This window comes from Acromyrmex echinatior, chromosome 18 (assembly GCF_024713525.1).
Source record: "Acromyrmex echinatior isolate Ae372 chromosome 18, ASM2471352v2, whole genome shotgun sequence".
In the NCBI taxonomy this organism is placed as follows: Eukaryota; Metazoa; Arthropoda; class Insecta; order Hymenoptera; family Formicidae; genus Acromyrmex; species Acromyrmex echinatior.
The window spans coordinates 1,347,984-1,368,558 of NC_141869.1; the positions used below are offsets into that span (position 1 = coordinate 1,347,984).

General features: G+C 32.1%; 4 protein-coding genes and 1 long non-coding RNA gene across 6 annotated transcripts in view; 2 read left to right on the forward strand and 3 right to left on the reverse strand.

Annotated features, from left to right (window-relative positions):
- Positions 1-5,617: 5,617 nt before the first annotated feature.
- LOC147906743 (uncharacterized) lies at positions 5,618-8,105 on the reverse strand. The gene is made up of 5 exons (XR_015548098.1): positions 7,831-8,105; positions 7,625-7,713; positions 7,297-7,385; positions 6,758-7,196; positions 5,618-6,217 (listed from the first exon to the last, which is right to left on the reverse strand). It is a non-coding gene; the product is annotated as an uncharacterized LOC147906743 (long non-coding RNA).
- A 1,140-nt stretch (positions 8,106-9,245) lies between these two features.
- On the forward strand, positions 9,246-12,271 carry LOC105152263 (arf-GAP with dual PH domain-containing protein 1). Of its 2 annotated transcripts, XM_011066438.2 has the most exons (6): positions 9,251-9,453; positions 9,817-10,042; positions 10,591-10,789; positions 10,854-11,213; positions 11,295-11,517; positions 11,587-12,271. In XM_011066438.2, exons 1-6 carry the CDS (start codon positions 9,372-9,374, stop codon positions 11,652-11,654), a joined length of 1,158 nt encoding a protein of 385 aa, XP_011064740.1. In that variant the 5' UTR covers positions 9,251-9,371; the 3' UTR covers positions 11,655-12,271. The 2 variants fall into 2 exon arrangements, with proteins under 2 accessions (XP_087271629.1, XP_011064740.1); XM_087415503.1 differs by having other exon boundaries at positions 9,246-9,453; positions 11,295-12,271.
- A 215-nt stretch (positions 12,272-12,486) lies between these two features.
- On the reverse strand, positions 12,487-13,690 carry LOC105152262 (mpv17-like protein). The gene is made up of 5 exons (XM_011066437.2): positions 13,359-13,690; positions 13,084-13,277; positions 12,884-12,996; positions 12,731-12,801; positions 12,487-12,666 (listed from the first exon to the last, which is right to left on the reverse strand). Exons 1-5 carry the CDS (start codon positions 13,491-13,493, stop codon positions 12,502-12,504), a joined length of 678 nt encoding a protein of 225 aa, XP_011064739.1. The 5' UTR covers positions 13,494-13,690; the 3' UTR covers positions 12,487-12,501.
- A 102-nt stretch (positions 13,691-13,792) lies between these two features.
- Positions 13,793-15,988, reverse strand: LOC105152261 (alpha/beta-tubulin-N-acetyltransferase 9). Its single transcript, XM_011066436.2, has 6 exons — positions 15,621-15,988; positions 15,420-15,529; positions 15,023-15,079; positions 14,403-14,543; positions 14,241-14,335; positions 13,793-14,017 (listed from the first exon to the last, which is right to left on the reverse strand). Exons 1-6 carry the CDS (start codon positions 15,695-15,697, stop codon positions 13,913-13,915), a joined length of 585 nt encoding a protein of 194 aa, XP_011064738.1. The 5' UTR covers positions 15,698-15,988; the 3' UTR covers positions 13,793-13,912.
- A 1,706-nt stretch (positions 15,989-17,694) lies between these two features.
- LOC105152260 (uncharacterized) overlaps positions 17,695-20,575 on the forward strand; it is a 54,034-nt gene continuing 51,153 nt past the window's right edge. Inside the window, exon 1 of the mRNA XM_011066434.2 lies at positions 17,695-17,858. Coding sequence (XP_011064736.1) covers position 17,858 — 1 coding nt within the window. The 5' untranslated portion in view covers positions 17,695-17,857. The remainder of the gene's footprint in view (positions 17,859-20,575) is intronic.

The following is a 20,575-nucleotide window of genomic DNA, read 5'->3' on the forward strand; positions in this document are numbered from 1 at the left end:
ATTTACGCTTAATATTGATTACATTTAAATTGATTATTTTAATTCGGTTTTCGTTATTTCGGATATCTAAGATTCCTATCAGGGTTCGTTCTAGTTCGATCAGTACCAATCTAGTCGGATAATGAATGGCTCAAAATAAACTCGAATCAAACGAAGTCGACGGCGGCGATTCCATCGCGACTTCGAGAGGAGGCATTCTACTGGAAAAAGAACTTAAGACGTGTGAAGGGATCGTCGAACTTTTCACAAACTCGAAAACTTTGGATCTTTTCTCCCGCTGAGCCCTCTTTCCCGCCTGATCTCGCTTGCTCATCCCGCTCACGTACGTGAGGGTGGTTGTTTTGGCGATGAGGGTAGTCGGGATTCGCTCGGGCGGTGCTCTCGGCAAAATACGAGATCCGAATTATTGGGACGATCCACCGAAACCATCGCGATTTCCAAGTGCGACACGTATGAAGTCGATATATCGTCGCAAACGATATATGCCACGAGCGTTCTTCCTTTCAAACACGAGTTGTCACGAGGAGATAAAAAAAAACAGGTTCGTTAGGAAGACGCGAGAAAGTGTGGTATTGAATGGATAAATAAAACCAATTTTATTTTGTAATGATGTCTTTTATGCGATATATTAGGAATTATTGATTAATTATTATTGAGAATTATTATAGGAAGTGGTATTTTTCTCAAAACTTATCGATTGTTTTTAATTTAATCTAAATACATCGGGGAATTTATATTCCATTTTCTCTTGTTTCGATTGCATTTTGAAGAAAAGAACATATTTAAACGCTATTTAAAATTTTTAAGAAAATATTTACGATTTCCTTACTGAAAAAAAATAAAATTTTAATAAATATTTGTTTGAATGGTTCTAAGTAAATATTTACTAAATATAAATAATAAACATATAGTTATTTAATACAAAACCATTAATTTGATTTAATCATTTTTATTAAGTAAATATTTATTTACTCTAAATAAACACTTACTTATAATTAGTACCATTCAGAAATATGTGTTAAAATTTATTAAATTTTTTTCTGTTTAAATAGACGCTTTTGATTTATTTTTCTTTCTGTCTAAAATAATTCTATACGATTCCGTTTTCCTTTTCTGCCCCGCAGAAAAAGGTTTTTCCGAACACTTGGCGGTCAAGTGATCGTCATTATATTGGCGGGATCCAGTGTATCGAGCGGACAACAGAAGTGGCTTGTACCCGTCGCTACAAGAGGTACAAAGAGCACGCGGGGGATCCACGAGGCACCCCACAAAATTCCAACTGCAATAAATTATATTCGAGGCACGTGCCAGTCGTAGGGGTGAGTGTCGTATGTGCTGTACCAAATGGCACTTTCATTGCACTTGCCCCGCGGTCTTTGCATCTTGCCGAGTTTCGTCACCCCCAATTTATAGCTCCTCTTCGTCTTCCTCATTTCTTTTTTGGGGGGAGGACAGATCCCACTTGAATGGAGACACGTATCATACATTTATTACGCGTTACGTTTATTTATAGAATTTTTTTCAACACGAAGATTAAAGATTGTGGACAATTCGAGAGGTATTGTATAAGAAAGGGAATTCGAGGCTTTTGTTTTATTTTCGGGATTTAGTTCTTTTCATGTTAACTTCCCTCGATGAGTTGTCAGGAAGATATATTTTATCTTCGTACTATATCTACTGATAACATCATTATTTTCGAAAATGATTCGCCGTACAGTGCATGCGAACAACGAGCGTGGGAAAAAAAGGGGATGGAACCATTAAGCCACGCAAGATCTATCATTTTTCATACTTTAACGTAGCGTATACGGGTGCGTGAATAAACCAACGTGAGATTCTCGCTCGAGCGCGAACGTACAGCGATAAATGGCACGCTGGTGAACAAATGATAATTACGACGAAACCGTGTTTTGAAATTTTGTAATTTTCGCGCGCCTAGCATACAGAAATGAAAAACAAGCCGTATAACATAACTATTTTTATCTTTATTAAAGAAATGTATTTAATAATTCTCTAAATTTTATCCAACGCATTACTGCAGATAATTTTAACTTAAAACATAGATTTTGTTACGCAAAATTTAGATGGAATTCACAATAATAAAGTAAGAATTTAATGACAATTGGATTATCGAATTTTTATATATCTTTAAGGATTTTTCTTTTTTTTTTTTACGTATACTCTGAAGAAGTATTCAATCAAAATTGAATCGAAACATGAGCTCGAAATAGATTATAGACAATTTAGCTTTTAAATACTATATTTTTTCACTTTATGCATCAATTTCCACGCTCGATTCCTAGATGTCCTTTTCTTATTTAATTTTGTACAGCAAAAGTTTAATGCACAACGGTCGAATGGATTTTAGATACTTCGAATAATTTCTATGTGAATTTGAACTAAATATATAGTTATTTGAATTGCGCGCTGAATAACTACATATTTAGGGGGGAAACTCATGTGGAAGATTGAAAAATATCGAAATTTTTTTTATAAATCAATAGTATGCAACATATAAAACAAAATGTCAAAGCCGTAGAATTGAATTCGCAAATTTAAGGCAGCTATACAGACAGCTATTAGTGGCAGTGTCGAGCCCGCAGATATAAACGCGTCGTCCTTCCGATCAATTCTTTTGTAGTTGCTCGAAAAGAGCAACAGGCGGGTTTATTATTATATTTTGAGGAAAAAGCAAGAGATTGAGATGTATAGCATTGCAGATTAGCATAAAACAGCTGTAAGTTTAAGTCCAAAAAATGTTATTTTTCTCTATCGATAAATTATGCGTTTTTCTCGAAACGACTATTTTCAAACGGCATTTCAATACATTCTTTCAATAAATTCTTTGAAAATTGATGAATTTTTAGCTATTTACTTGAGTTTCCCTCTTTAGTATATAAATTTACATAGAATTTATTTAAAGCGTCTAAGATTCAGCTTCGTTATAGGCATTAAACTCTTGTTGTGTATACGATGTCACGTATATGGTCTTAATAAATCATTTATTATTGTTTAAATGAAATTGTTGCTTTTTTTTATTTTTCTGTATAACTGTAACTTTAGATTTTTGAATATTTATATTCGCGAACTTCTCTTGAAATTTCTCAAATTTGCGACTGTCAAATTTCCCTCTATATTTTTTTAGCGATATTTTTATATTCTCGTATTTTTACATTCTCTCGTAGTTTCCAAATTTCTACATTTTCGAATCTACTGACCCATCAATCATTATTTGTGACGGATTTATGGACCTGGAGTTACCGGATATATGGATCTCGTCTATAGCCGACTTACTTGTCCGTTCAAGGTCGTGAAACATCCATTGTTAACTTATTACCAGATGGAAATAATGCACGAAGTTGTGGAAGCATCGTTATTGCCAGACATCGTAGCGAGACGTTAGTTTCGTGTCTCATCGTGCGGTTGACGTTTAATTCAAAATCTTGTGTTGCCCTTCCCTGGCCATGACTCGAGCTTATTCACGCCTTTAGTCGCAACGCCCGCGTTGCTCATAAATCTCGGAAAACTTGCCGGTGGCTACGGGTTAACCACCCACCAATTAGCATCCTGAATTCGAGGGTGCGAGCGAAAGTTTCCGATTTCCCTATTGTCGCAACAGCGCGATACCAGAATGTCTCTCAGACCCTAATCTTAATAACAGATTCTTCAATAAGGTTGAAGTCAAATTTCTTTAAAGAAAATTATTTTAAAGACTTGTTATTTTTATTTTATTATTTATTTATTTACTTTAGAATTATTTATTTATTTATTTAATAAATAAATAATTCTCTTTCTCTCTCTCTTCCTCGTCAAATCTTCGATATTGAGCACCTCACGATTATTGTATTATCTAAATATAAATCGCAAGGAAAGATTTTTAATTTTGGAAGTTTTATAGCATGATTATTTATATTTTAATCATTTAAATTAAATCGAACACAGTAAAAATAAAATTTTTTTGGTCTTCAATAAATTTCTCATTGAATCAGAGAAACACTACCTCTTCAAATCGTTTGAAGATGCTAGCGATCGCGTCCAACAATCCGTAATGTCCAGAGGGATGAATGGCAAATGGTTGGCTACAAAACAGTGAGAGCTCCCTATGGGCTCGTTCTCGACAACGGCCGTCTGCAAAAACATTAATCACAAGTCGGTCGGTGTTTGCGCTGTCTATTTCAAAGCATGTCCTACGCACTTTGTCATCGATAGATCGTCAACAAACATTTTCGAGCTTATAGCGGTACAGTTTTTAATCGAAGCTAGATAGAGGCAGAATGTAGTAACAACAAAATATGGAACTTTCTTTTTAAACATTTGAAATAAAATAAACTATTTAATTCCAAAAGTAAAAAGAAGCTAATAAATATTAAAATATTAAATACGATAATTATAATATTTTTTTTATCTATCTATAATATTAAATTACGTATTCATTTATAGTTAATTACATTATTCTAAATTATAACATTATAAACATTTATATATATATAAAGATATATTTATAAATATATATTATATACTCGAACTGTTTCTAAGAGATAAAAAGGTAAAATATTGTGTTTAACATCGTGGATATCATTGGATAGTGCAATTAATAAATACTATACGTAAGCGAAAAACTGGAAATTTTTCCCATCTGCTGGAGAACTGGAAATTAGTCTCGAAAACTGGAATTGAAATTTGGAGATCTGATCCTAATCCTAACAATAAGTGAGAATCTAATCCTGAAGGAAGAGATCTAAATTAATGAATAAAAAGACTAATTGGGAAGAATTTATGAGAGATCTGGATAATTGCATCAACTTGAATGTTTCGATTCGAACTCCCAAATCAATTAGAAGAGGAAGTCGATATATTTATTGAAAATATACAACAAGCTGCATGGAACAATACGCCATCAATTAGAGAAAAAACATATAATAAAAACACTATTACTTACTCAGATAGAAATACGCAACTTAGTAAATGAGAAAAGGAAGGCACGTAAAAAGTGATAACAAACCCGAATGTCTTATAATAAACCCGAATAACTCAAATATATATTTTATATAATGATTTTATATTATATTATATATAATATATAAGTATTGTATAATAAATTTATATATAAAGTATGTTATACATATATAACATTATATATCATGACATGATTTATAATTATTATAAATATAACAAAAATGTAATTTTTAATTTCAAGTAAAATAATATACACATTTTCTTTTTTTATTTTCGAAATAGGTGTATTTTTATACATTTATTCAGCATTATTGTATGTTTATGAAATAATAAATGCTTTTCTCGAAAGTGCTTCTTGATTCGTATGTCTATATATAAAGAAACGACAATAGGTGTTCAGTCGGTTTAGTAGGAAATGACGATAACCGAATAGCAAGATTCATAATGATTGTTACCATGTTTATCATGGGGACGTAATTCTGATCCTATTTTTATTATCATAAATAAATATAATTAAGCAATTATACATTTTAATGAACATATATAAAATGTCTCTGTAAAGAATTTAGTGATTTTATAATTTAACGTTTGGTGAAAAATAGATATTTTTTTTGATAAAATTTGAAATATATTAATAATTTATTCAATCACAGCATATGTAACATCACAACTAAAGTTTAATTTTTTATATAAATATAGTAATTACATAAATATGTAACATCATAATTAAAGTTTAATTACATAAAATATAATCACATATCCATACATTAAAAACTTTATCACATACAATTATTTACAAAATTTTTAGCGTTTTCGATCATAGCAAATTTGAACCAAGCTGAATTGGATTAATAATATGTCATGTTGTACCAGAGAGAATAAATCGCTGAAATCGTTGAAATCTTTATTAATTTAATAGATTTTAGTTATTTTAGCGATTTCAATTATCTATTTGCATCAGGAGCAAAAAGGTGAATATTGTTGCATAGTTAACATCCACTTCTTCAGAGGACGGTAGCATTTTGCAGTTACAGATTTTAGGCCGTCATGTCCTCTCTTAGATTTCTTTCTGGTTCTACTATTGATTAATGTTACATATTCTAACAATAGCACAGCATGCAACACCATTAATTCAACTCAGATTCGTTTAAATCTGTTATGGTCGAAAATGCTATATGTAACTTATTGATCCGTAGCGATATCTGTAATCATTTATTTCTTACCAAAGTTTGCAAGTGTAATATTTTAGGGTGCCACAAATCTGGAAAATCAGAAAAATCAGGAAAATTGAAATTGGTCGTGGAAATCAGGAAAAGTCAGGGGAAAATGTAAAAATCTGGAATTTCAAAATTTGCTCACAATTCTCTGAAACTGCTTCTATTTTCCAAATAATTGTTATAATTTTTTAAATATTGTATCTAATGTTTATAGTCAAATATGTTTAAAACTTATGCACTTTAAATGATTTTAATAAAATAATTAAAATTTATATTCTATTCAGTATTATTTAATCCTTCTTTTTCATTATAATTGCATTCTTTTTTTCAAAATTAATTAATTTTTTACTGACTTGAATTTGCACCCAAAATTGTACTATGCTACTAAGCTTTTTTCCGTTGTTTTTAATAATATAGATTAGCTTTCCTACAATCCTTGAATCTAAATGTCAAAATTTATATATTTTATATTACTCATGGAAAATTTGGAAAAGTCAGAGAATTGTAAAATTCATTTCTCTGTGACAATCCTGCATTCGCTTTACTAGTCTTCTGACTTTTTGTCGCAAAGTTTTCAGAATTACCTTTTGTTGCTTGATGTTCTTGATTACTATTTTTCAGTAAATTTTAATTTGCATTGATGATATAGATATCTCTTCCCATCGGACATCATATAGATACTTCTTGTTTTTCTCTGGCTCATTCAAGTCTGCTGGAGTGAACAATATTATATACAAAAATTAATTATTTTATATTTAATATTTTTCATTGTTTTTAAACATAATATTAACTCTCTAGTAATATTCATTTTAACTCTTCTGTCAGAAATAAGAGTCTAGTATTTCTTATCTTTCAAATAGTTTGTCATCTCTTTTAACTCCTATACACGATTCTAGTATCAGTACACGATTTCAGTATCTAAAGCTTTTCTCAGGGACATTGCATTCAATCATAGTGTTCGTTAGCTGGTTGTCCTTGTTATTTGTTTTTATTATCTGAAACTGTGTCATCCCTGCTTGTCTCCTTTAAACAAAGGGATATTGTATCTGGCTTTAAATAACATTTGTTGACTATACTATATAGTAACTATATAGTATTATAAAATAAGTTTCCTTGAAGTAACTTGAATATATTTGCCACACTTTGGTAATTTTCTCCTCTGTACCAAGTATGAGCAACCATCTCTTCAATAATTGATCAGATTTTGGAAACCTTAAATAAATTAAATCCTTTTGAGTCAAATAATGTATCAATATGATATTCATTATAGACATACACAGTAAACAACTCACTTGAAAAATGATATATCTTATAAACGACTATATCTATTAAACAACTAGTCTGGCAGTGACACTTTGCTTGTATGGTACTTACAGCAGATGCATATATGTGTCATTATATGCCATATATGCCAGATGTATATATATATATGTTATTATAAAAAATATTACCTGGCGATAAAATTACGAAGAAAAAAGATTGCAAATATTTCCATCACGCCAAATTTTATAGCATTCAATTCGAAATGAATTAATAAACTCTAAATGTAAAAAATATAAATAAAGCATCATATTATTCGTTGAACAATACAAAGATATTTTTTATATATGTCTTCTAATAAAATCTCTTATTCAGATCATTGAAATTATCGACTTACATGCATAAAAGTTAAAGTTTATATCGGTTGCTTCTGTTTATAAATTAGTGAAATGACAGATTAACTCCAAACAGTTCAAAATCTGAACAGGCCCAAGTATATACTTCAAGTAGGTCCAAGCTGAATAAGTACTCTAAATCTAAACAAATCAAAACAGATTTCGTGCATTACAACAATACTGATTCCTGTCAGTGATTTTTACACAGTTCAAACAGAACGCGTCAATGCTAGATTTCTACATTTATTTAACCACCGACGAGACACTATTAAAGACCACCAATCCTGGGTAAATTTTCAGATAAAAAGAGTTCGGAAATAATTGGACAACGCTGACATTATCGACAATTGATATAAATTTGCTATTATTAACATAAATATTTGGCTCATATATTATTAAATTCATGATTCTTTATTATAAAATAAATAAATGTCATAAATGTTCCATAAATAAATATGCATACTTGTAAAGCTATAATATCCTATATATTACAGAAAAATTACATTTTTTTTCTCTGTAGTTATCATTTCTATTGATAATCAAACTCAGATGATAATATTAAAATCACAGTTTTAAATAAAAATCGAGTATTATTAATTAAGTTTTAAACATAAAGCCTGTTCTTTTTGACTGAACTTTTGCATCACTTCATCTTTCTTTCTCTTCTATTCTCCTAGAGAGAAAAGGAAGAAAGATGAACTGGTGCAAAAGTTCAGCCAAAAAGAATGGGCCTACATGTCTACTAATAATTAATCATGAAATTAATACCGTATTATTAGTTTCTTATGCCTGTTTCCACCAATTAGATTAACTTTAATCACGGTTTAATTTGGGACGGAATCAGATTATGCATTGAAGATTGAGATTAAAGATTAAAGATTGAAATTTCACTAATGAGGACAAAGAAGTTTCGGTTTCCTTTTGTTCTGATTGGTCAAATTTCAATCTTTCAATCCTCAATCTCATTCTTCAATGCATAGTCTGATTCCGGCCTTGTTCTTTGTCTTTTTTTAGTTCTAAAAATTAGAAAAAGACGAAGAGTAAGTTGAACCGAGATTAAAGTTAATCTATGTTGGTGGAAATGAGTATTAATCACTTAAATTTTAACAGACACGCGACTTTCATAAATGTCGACCATCTTAAATAGCATTTTGTCAGTGGCTAACGGCTTTAACGGCTTCAATGCTAAAGAATGATTGGTTCACACGTTATTCCTTAAGGTACATTTTCATGAGCTGCTCAAACTGGCCATTTCAGCAGATCCACCAGATGTTAATGACCAATGAAATTATAAATATTTCAGTAAATTCGTTCACAATTTTCACCTCATTTCAAAATACACGATTGACCTCCAAGGCTGTGTTGTAAATGACGGACCAATTAAAAGTGGCTGTTTCGTGTCTTGACTTTGAATACTCTGATTAGAGGGTCTTTACTCCTGTCTTATGTACGCTCGTATGACGTATGTAAACACGAATCCTGTCATCGCATATGAATTGTGAATCTCGCCGTTCCCATTCATCCCGTTTGCCAATGTTTTAAAATGGCGGACGCGAACGAGAAGTTGCTAGCGGAACTTCTGAAAAAGTCTGGGAACAACGTATGCGCGGATTGCGGGGCCAAAAGTAAGTGTGTTTCTTCAAAGATCTCGTTTACCTTAAATCGTCACTAGCGAATGAGACTCGTTCGACCGCGACTTAACCTCTTGATGTTCGATGTTTAGACATTTGTTTTTACGACATTAAATTTTACGATAATATATCGTAAAGTTACTCGAGATTACTCGTGATACCTGATATTTAACATTGTGCGGTGTCACGGACTCTAATGACCATCGGATTTGATAGTATCGATAATATCGTTAAACAGTAGTAGTGTAAAATCCCCCTCCCACTTCTCCCAAACTCATTGAAGTTTCTTTTACTAGGGATACGATATCTTTCATTCATTTTGCTGCATGTTATTGTTAGTGTTATTTTATATTTTAGATCCAGAATGGGCATCTTACAATATAGGTATATTCGTTTGCACAAGGTGTGCTGGTGTACACAGATCTATGGGAGCACATATTTCAAAAGTGAAGCACTTAAAATTAGATAGATGGGAAGATTCTCAAGTGAGTAGGATACGCGAAGTAGGTAATAATAAAGCAAGAATGCGCTACGAAGAACGTGTGCCCTCGTGCTACCGCAGACCAAATCCAGATACTCCACAGTGAGTTATTGAACATTTGTGTGGTTTTCCTGTTTTAGTCATCACTTTATGACACATTATTCATGGCACAGTTATCAGCTCTAGCTTTTATACAGATTATCTTTTAAATAGTATTTTTATTGGATGTTATGCAAAGCATTTGAATTATCAGAAATTAATTTACAAATCTAGATATCTCACAATGAGTTATCAAGCATTTGTGTGGCTTTCCTGTCATAGTTATCACTTTATAACACATTTATTTATGACACAATTATCAGTTAGCAGTTAGCAGTTATATAGATTATATTTTAAACAGTATTTTTATTGGATATTGTACAAAGTGCTTGAATTATCAGAAACTAATTTACAAATCCAAATACCCTACAATGAGTTATCAAGCATTTGTGTGGTTTTCCTGTTTTCATTATCATTTTATGACACATTTATTCATAATACAGTTATCAACTAGCAGTTATATAGATTATATTTTGAATAGTATTTTTATTAGATATTATATGTATATAAAGTATTTGAAATATCAGAAACTGATTTACAAAATTTATTAGAGTTTTAGTTGAACAGTGGATAAGAGCAAAATACGAGAGAGAGGAATTTTGTCATCCTGAAAGACAAAATCATTATGTATCAGGATTTATGGAAGGGTTTTTAATGAAACGTGGAAAGGAAGATTCACGTTATCATCCTCGTAAATTTGTACTTCGCGAAGCAGAGGATACACTCAAGTATCATGTTAAAGAAAATAAGGTAATTTAAATAAGATGCAATGCAAGTCTAGGAATGCAATATTTAATATCGCACTTACTTTAAGGAACCCAAAGCAGTTTTAAGGATATCAGAATTAAATGTTGCATTTGCACCACCTAAAATTGGCAATCAGAATAGTCTTCAACTGTCCTTTATGAAAGATGGCACGACGAGACATATCTATGTGTATCACGAAGATCCAGAAGTAATCACGAATTGGTACCTTGCCATCAGGTGTGCGAAACTACACCGCTTACAAGTAGCGTATCCAGGTGCAAATGAGAATGAGTTACTGTCGCAACTTACAAGGGATTTCCCGCGCGAAGGCTTTCTATGGAAAACTGGTCCAAGACATACAGACGCTTATAAAAAAAGATGGTTTACCTTAGACGGTAGAAAACTCATGTATCATGACGATCCTATGGTACATACTAACTTTTACTTAACGCTTGTGTTATTTAACAGTCTATATTGTTAGTCTTTTTCTCTTTTTCTATCTTTTAAGGATGCACATCCGAAAGGTGAAATCTTTCTGGGTCATAGTTCCGAAAGCTTTGCGGTAAAAACGGGCGTACCACAGGGTGCTAGAGATCAAGGGTTTTCGTTTACTCTTGAAACACCTGATAGAACTTACTTGCTCTCTGCACAAAGTGATGACGACAGATCGCAATGGATTAGTGTGATACAAAAAGTAATAGATAAACCACTAACGCCACAGGACGCGACCGGTAAGCCGGTAACCGAAACGTCAGATTTTTCGAGAAAATATGTGTGTATACGTTGGTTTTCATTTACAGTAGCGGCGAGACTCGTAAGAAAGCGCACAACAAGCGGAACAATGAATATATTTTCGTCCACGAGATAGGGCTGGATTCCTCTTAGACGTCTTTCTTAATTATATGCCGGTAATCGAATCGTATCGAAATAAATAAATATATGACTCAGCACACATGCGAAATGGCACGTATAGCTTCGAATTATTTACTCATCTTACTGTTGAGTCATGTATTTATCTTGCGCACGGTTGCATAGAGACATACGCATAAGACTGCTCGAAGATGTTGATCAATGTGGATAAACTACAAGCACCAACCACTTCTCGATAACATTCTTGAAAATAAAGCTTGTGTCGCTTACCATCGAAACGCGTAGGCAGGCAGTATCGTAACAATATTACAAGAAATTTTTACTTAGCAATAATATTGTGTGTGATACTTGTCTCTGACAGTGTAATGTTCGGAGCACTGAAAAAAATTCTCTTCCAGAAGTTTGATCTAATCTATTACAGAACAATCTACTGAACAGCAAATCTAGCTTAGGATAGACATTATTTTAAAAATCATTGATTCGCAGTATTTTCTTTCCTCCTTTTTTTTATTAAGTTAGTACCAGCTGGTTTATTTAGATTATCATTATAATTTAGGCCACAAGTGATAATGATACACAATCTGTACATAAAAAATAAATTATGAGGGCCTATCATTTTTCATTTTCATTCTTCAAAAATATAAAGAATAACTCTGTCCTATGCTATTCCTATAAATAAAACTATATTCGGAAATGAATAAATAATGAATTGTCTATATATGTGCTGATTATGCATTAAATATTGTGACATTTCTTTGATTGTTTCATTGACAGTAAAAACAATGATTGATATAGATTATAGAGTAAAAAAGTATTATTTGTGATATGTATTTATGTGAAAGATTTCAGTATTTTATTTTCTGCTCGTGTTCAGAAACAGGTAAATTTTTCAAATAACATAGAATATTGACCCAACAGAAAGCAGCAATACTAACATATGTCACTCGAAAAGATGGCGGAATTAATAGAAAGTTCACAAATTGCACTGGCAACCAATATCCGCATGAAGTCTGGAAAACAAAAATATATGTAATCCCCGTAATGTAAAATTTTCGCGCGAATTGGAAAACAAACCTGAAAAGTGTGCACGAATTTAATTTTGCATTCTTGAAGGAGATCTGACTTAGCTTCCATTAAACTCATACCTGTAAGATTTATGAATCAGACTTATTATTCTATCATGAATAAATTAAACAATCTTCACATAAAGCGCTCAAAGATACGAACTGATAAAGAACAAGATAATTAACGGTGGTGTTAAGATAAATTGGTCTGCAAACAGTTTTTTTAATACAATCTTGGTGGATTTTCCACTATAAAACGTATCCAGCCATTTGTACCTGTCGTTAATATAATTTAAGAATTAATTTATAAATTCATTACGAAAATAAGCACTTTACACCATTTGATGAATATTGTCGAAATACCATCCGTGTAGCATTGGTCCAGCTAAGAGGCAACCAAAGATCGCATATCTTTTCAATTGCGGCCAATTATAAGTTGCAGAATTAGAATTTTTATCTACGAGATCTAACACTTCACAAAATTTTTGTATTTGGATTAATATTGATCCTTTTATGTTGGAAGAAATTTCACGGTCTATGGTAATAGGCTGTATCGGCTACAAGAGCACAATCCATTCGTTAGCATGATATAGAAGAATTTATATTCTATACAAAAGAATCCGAATCGGAAATTGCACCTTTGACATCTTAGTGAAACTCTGTTGGATGAACTCGGCGCTCGTATAGAAGAAACCATATACCATTGAATTAAACAATAAGGGTCTTTTCTGCATAATACTGCTTACAACTCGAAGAGCCTTCGTCAATGACATATTTTGTCTTACTCCTGTTACAGTCACGACTCTTATGTCTTATTACTTGATTCAAGATATTCACGTTTCAAGATGCGTTATCAAATAAGCAAGATATTACTGTTACAGTTTTACTAGCGCTGAATAAGGAATTAAATGGATACTGACGCTGATACTGATTGAGTGCAAAAGCCGTACTATCCATTTAGACTCAATTACGTTCAATCATGACTCAACTATATCAATTGTATCGCATCAACATGTGCTCTCTTTCTCGCTTATCTCTCAAATTCTTGTTGTAAGTGAACATATGCATTGAATTCTTATATTTAAAAAGTATCTTGTATTTAAAGAAATTCTATACATTTTTTTATATAGTATAAAATCGTACAATTACAAATATATAAATTATATTAAATTTGCTTTAATAACAACAATAGTTAATTAGGTATAACAGATTGTAATTCAGAATGCAACCAACTCGTCCAATCAGAAGATGTTTCCTTCTCTAGGGTAACTTCTCGAAAAACTTCACTTCTTTCCTCCTAAATTATAATTTTATCATTAGGTATTTAATTTTTTTTTACAGTTTCTGTTAAAAATGGCTAATATTCTATACATGCCTATAAAACGATTTAATCTAATTTTAAATTTAAACAAATAGATAACTACATTGAATCATTAAATTTTTCGAAGAAATTTTAGACGTAATGGTTTAATGCTAAACGTGTGATAAAAAAAATTATATCTCTTAATAGACTAACCCACCTCTCGGAAACCAAGTTTCTCAAACATTCTTATGCTCACTGCATTGTCTAATTTAATTTTGGCGCAGAATTTGTTAATGTTTAGCGTCTCAGTACCTGTTACAAAAGTAGATATAAATTATAAGAATGTTAAATCGAATAATTGTTATAACAGCCGAATTACCATAGAGTAACATTAATATAATAGATTCCCAGCCTCTTCTTTTGCCTCGATTAACTTCCTCAGCTATCATAATTTCTATTTCAGCGACGCACAGTCCCTGTGAGTCGTGCAAAAATAAATTTGTATCTCCCACCATGGCATCTGAAATGAATTAGTCGAAAGAAGAAGTTAGATATTAGGTATATATAGGGTGTGGGTATATATAGGGTTCCTACAACAGTGACAATAGGCACTTTCCATTTGGTAACACAAGTTGATACAAACATCATTCCATCTTTCTTGATATTCAGAGAATAATAAAGATAGAATGACATTCTTGTCTTGACTTATGTCACTAAATGCAAAGCAATCAATAATATTATTATAGAAATATATTATTATAGAAATTCTAAGGATGCATTCATATAATTCCCATATAAATGCTCGTTCATTTTATCTTTGTTCACCAAATATTAAGCAATAGATAAAATGATATCTGGAATATTCGAAATACAAACTACAATAGATTGTATAAAATAGACTGTGCTCCAAAATATACTGTTAAGAGTAGTGCATATGTTATAAACTATAACTTTCAATACTGAAAAAATTTGATATACAACTATAATTTATGTACATACTTATTTCATTTTTGGTTGTCAGGTAGACATGTTTGTCCAATATGATAAAAGTGCATTCTGTAACATAAAACCACAATCAAAATCATATTTTGTATAGAAATTATATTTTGTGAAAGTAGAAGCAAATATTTCATTACTGGCTAGTATCGAGTACAAAAAATAAAGCAATACAAAAAGAGAGAAAGAAGATACGTAGAAATCATTTAATGCAACATTTCAACACAAGTGATTATTGTGATAGATAAATCAATAAGTAATCTCATTTTATCCTGAAAAATCAGAATAGTAAATAAATTATGTTAAAGCTAATAATTGATTCACCCATTTATATGAAGAATTACGATAAAAACTGATAAAGCATTTACGTCTAAAGGGTTTTGTTAGCCTAGATAATTACTATCCTCGTCCTCCAACCAACGTTTCTGCATCTTGAATTCCTCCTCCAGCGTCAACGGCTCGGAACTTGTCAGATATTGCAGAATAGGATTTTTCATCCATTCATGATATCTGAACATAATTTTCAAGATAACATATTAGTTGTATTTTGATCATCCAGTTAATAAAACATTAAATATAAGAGAGTAGTTTATATACAAACTTTATAACATGCTTTTCTTGATACGGTACTAAAATGATATTTGTTCCAGTGATACGAGTATTCATATTTTTTCTCATAATTATTAGCAACAATTAAATAATTTAATCAAAATTTGGTAATTATTCAGACTACTCTCCGCATTTCAAAAATCAATAAAGGCTTATTCGATGCGTTTTTGCATAAAACGAAAGAATCTGGCAGAAAAAACCGAGCATTAAAGTTAATTACACACACTTTCCGGTTCTACAATACATTAGTTGCAAGCCGGTCACAAGTTTGACAGCCAATCTGAAGCTTGCATTTTGAAATCAATACTTCATATTGGCTGTCGCAATAAACTTGCGATCGGCTTGCAACTAATGTAAAACCGGCTTAAAGACCATTCCACACAACTTGTATAGTCGCATAAATATAATGCATAAAGAAAATCATCTAATCATATTTTACGTTTGCCTTTATGACAGAAATGTGATAATTTTCTTTATGCATATGCAGTTATGCAAGTTATGTGGAATGGCCTTAACAGTAAGGTTTTCGACCAATCAGGTTGCTCGATTGTTACGGTTATGGTTACGGACAACCGAATCAAGCAACGCGATTGGTTGAAAATCCACGTTAAGTGTATGGAAAGCAACTATGGTGCTCGTAACTAAGGTCGGAATAAGGGCTGCCGCATATAAAATTTCTGTAGCAGTAAGGCGTGAACTATAAGTTGATGAGCCAATCAGGATACTACTTTAGATCTATGTACTTTAACGGAAATAAAAATAGCAGTAAACTTATCCATAAGGCGAGTTTCAACCGGTTAAAATTCATATTATTGCGAGGTTATGGATAAGTTTACTGTTATTTCCATTTTTGTTAGATTACGTAATCTAAAGCAGTATCCTGATTAGCTCATTGGCTTAAGTTTACATCTTACGCATACTGTTACGGAATTTTGTATGCGGCAGCTCTAAAGCCTATTCTACAATTGCGTAAGCGTAGTTGTAAGTTGTAATTGTAAGAATTAACCAATCACAGTCGAATATTCTTCTTGTATTCGATAGTAATTGGTCAATTCTTACAACTACGCTTATGCAATTGTAGAATGAGTTTAATCCGTTCTAAATCTTATGTTTGAGGTCTTAAGTTCAGTCTTAAGATGTCTTAGGGTATATCCACATAACTTGCATAACAGCATAAACATATGCATAAAGAAAATTATCCAACATTTTATGTGCGTCTTTATAGGAGACATGTAATTGAATAATTTTCTGTATGCATACGCTTATGCGTCATCTACAAAACACGGAATAAGAATCGATTATTCTTCTCACATTCGACTGTGATTGGTCAATTTCTTACTCTTACTTCTTTATTCTGTGTATTGTAAACGATGCATTATGTGGCAAGTTTGTATGGATATACCCTTAAGCCAATCAGTGGCCGGTATTTATAATCGATTCTTATTTCAAGATCATCTTAAGTAATGTCTGATGCTAATGCAGCCCTCTGATTGGTTCGTGACTTCTTGAGACAGTCTTGAATATAAGGGGGTCGATTGTGGATTTTAAAAGAAGGTGAAAATTACAAAAGTAAGCAAAAATGATTAGGTATTACCAATTAAATTATGAATACTTTAGTGAATTTGCTCACTTTAATCATTTTCACCTTATTTGAAAATACACAATTAACCCCAAGATTCGACTATGAATACCGGCCTAAGGCAAGCAAGAAAACAAGCATCGCAGGTTTACATAAGACGAACAGACTTATGATTTCTGATAAGTTGAAATTTGTTACTTCCTGTTCCTATTGCCTGTGTTTTTCATTGTATTTCCTTTATTTTTATTTGCTTTAAATGTGCACAGTGGCTGTGTTCAACGGATTCAACAGTTGAATGATCGCTTGTTATTTATTGGTGTATTCTTTTAGATTATCCAATCAGCATTTCAGATTTGGAAAAATACATCAATAGCAGCGAGCGCTCAACTTGTGTCTGCTGAACGCAGGCATATGTCTTCTACAGTATAGTTTATGTTACATACACTATAGAGTTTTTTTTTATAGTCACTATTCGATGCGTTTTGGTACGCCTTTCGTGACCTGACAGCGGAGCTAAACGCTTGCGCCGTTCTAGCTGTCATAGCGGCAAAGAGAATAACGTGCTGACAAGAGACAAGATATAGCCACTGAGACGGCAGCATCGGGACGGAATAACAAGAGAAGAAGACTGAACGAATATCTCACGCACCAGTAAGTGTTGTCTTGTATTTCTTTAGTTGTACGCCACGAGGTCCACGCTGCCGCGTCGCTTTGCGAAAACTCGCGCGCCTTGGCGCCACGCGCTGTCACACGCGGGATTGACAAGGCCTTTCGTCCTCTCACGACACACGTGCATTGGAGTATTTTCGCGTTTAACGCATATCCCGAATCCTAGAAAATAGAAACGCTTCCCCCCTCCCTCCGTTCGTTTTGAATCGAAACGATTGATAACGATGATGCAGCAGCCACGTTTTTCGACATTCTGTGTATTTTGACTTTGACCACCGGTATCTGACAGTTGTGGTATATATGTAATACGGCTGTAAACATCGACCAACCGTACGACTTCACTCCAATTCGCAGCCGCGAGATGCATCGTCACCGTGCCGGTGAGTGAACGATTTTTCCCTCGCTCGGCGGAGCGGCTGTTTTATAACGCGCTTCATTAATGTAACATGCTGTGCGCGCGCGCGTGCTTGCTCAATGTGCGGGCGATGCGAGATTTTTCTGAATATATCGCATGAACAATCTCTGTGAAGATTTGAAAATGTGTTGGTATTTATATTTTCTAGACAAAATTAATGTGAAAACTATATGCATAACAGTTGATATGAAATAGTTGTGTAACATCTTTTTATTCGTTTTGTAGTTTATTTATTATATATTTGTCATTGTGCCATCATTTTATTGTTGTGTAACATTTCAACTTAAAAAATGATAACAAAAATCTCAATTTTTTGGAGTAATTCTTCAAGTATTCAAGATGATTTATGCAAAGTTTTATTGCAATTCACTGATTAGTCTATAAATAAACAAATATGAACAAAATTTATTTATTTGTTTATTTACAGAATAAATAATCGTAATTACGTAAAGAATAAATAAGTGGATTGCAATAAAATTTTGCATAAATCATCTTGAACACTTGAAGAATTACTCCAAAAAATTGAGATTTTTGTTATCCTTTTTTTGAGTTGAAGTGTTATAGGAATAATAAATACAATGAATAAACCACAAAAAGTATTGTTGAATAAAAATATCATGTTGCACAACTGTTTTATGTATATATAGTCATACTTTTTTTAAAGTAAATATTAACATACTTTTAACTTTTGAAACATTTTTTATATGTTCTTTAACGGTAGTTATCCATTATGCAAATTTTTCCGTATTATAGAATGCTAAAACGCACGTAATGAGACGTGGCGATACAGAAAATTTGTGTCCTCAGGATTCGCGCAGTCCTGCTTTTATGCTGGAAGCATTAAGCTCAATTTATAAGACGCAGATCGCAAGGGAAATGTATTTTAAATTATAATAGGTTGTAGATCTCGATACGCAGGACGCAAAAGTTGAAGTTCATCCAACTTTCTGCGTCCTGCGTGCCACAAGTCCCACAATCATATTAATTAAAATACGTTAGGTTAGTTTTACAATCTGCGATCTTTTGTGGTAATTGATATTTAACATTTCTTAGTGTCAAAGTAACAATTTATGAGTAAGTGGATTAATAATAAAAATAATGTGTTTTAAAATATATGTTTTAAATAAATGAATAAAATTTGTGTTAATTTAACATATCATAAATGTTAATTTTATCCACATTCTGCGCCTTACGTAGATCGGACTTTAAAAGATTTCTCCTTAATTAATTACTGTACACGAATATATAAAAAATAATAATTCCCTCTTCTGTTGTTTTGTAACAAAGAAAATGTCCTTGTAGGATGACTTTTGGAACAAAGAAAAATGTCCGCATATTTCCTCCTTTCGCATTTACAACAAAGAAAGTCTTTTTCTCCTTCTATTATAGAAGAAAGTTTCTTTATTACTGTTTTCTTTGTGCAATACTTATATAAGCTGATGTATTCTCGAAAAATATCGCATGCGAAAATGCACAAAAATACTCCAGTACACGTCATGTATATCATAAATTTTCCTAATAATTATATATATAAGATTTTTCGAGAATAAGACGGTGTAACTACTGTTGAGGTGATTTCCAATTGCTTGACATTTCTGACATATACATTTCCATTTCTTAACTTCTTTTGAATTTCATTTTGAATTTCTTTAAATGAGCGTTCAAATATACATGCGTGCCACGTGTTGGCAAGGTCTTTTTATCAATAGGTTTGAAAAAGCAGACTTGAAAAATTCGTTCAGCAAAAATAGGCAAATAGGATGAGGATACATATTAAACCTAGCGAACAAATGCACCGAATGCGAATGTTTGGATATTCGTGTTTGTATTTGTGAGCAGTTTCTTCTTTTTCTTGATTGAATTCTAGCATTCGATCAGATTCGATGTTCGTTGCACATAGCAATTAAACTTGTGCAACTTTTATTTAACAAATAATAACACAACAAAGTTTTGCGTTCGCTGTTCGTGTATTCGCAGCTTTAGGCTGAGGTTTTACCTGACAAATATCAAGCGTGACCTGTTTTGAAGTTGAAAATGAGCGTCGTAGCGTCAAATGAAAAGCCTTAATGCCTTGGCACACAAAAAAACTTAAACAGTAAAAAACTTAAACGTAAGCAGTAAGCGAATCAACCAAACACGAGAGTCCATAAGACCATAACGTAAGAAGTAGCCAATTCAACACGTTGATTTCCTTACATCTTGTTGTTTACATCTTACTACCTTAAGTTTTTTGTGTGCCATGACCTTTATTCTAAGGAATGGGAGAAGCATCTTTTTTAATTTC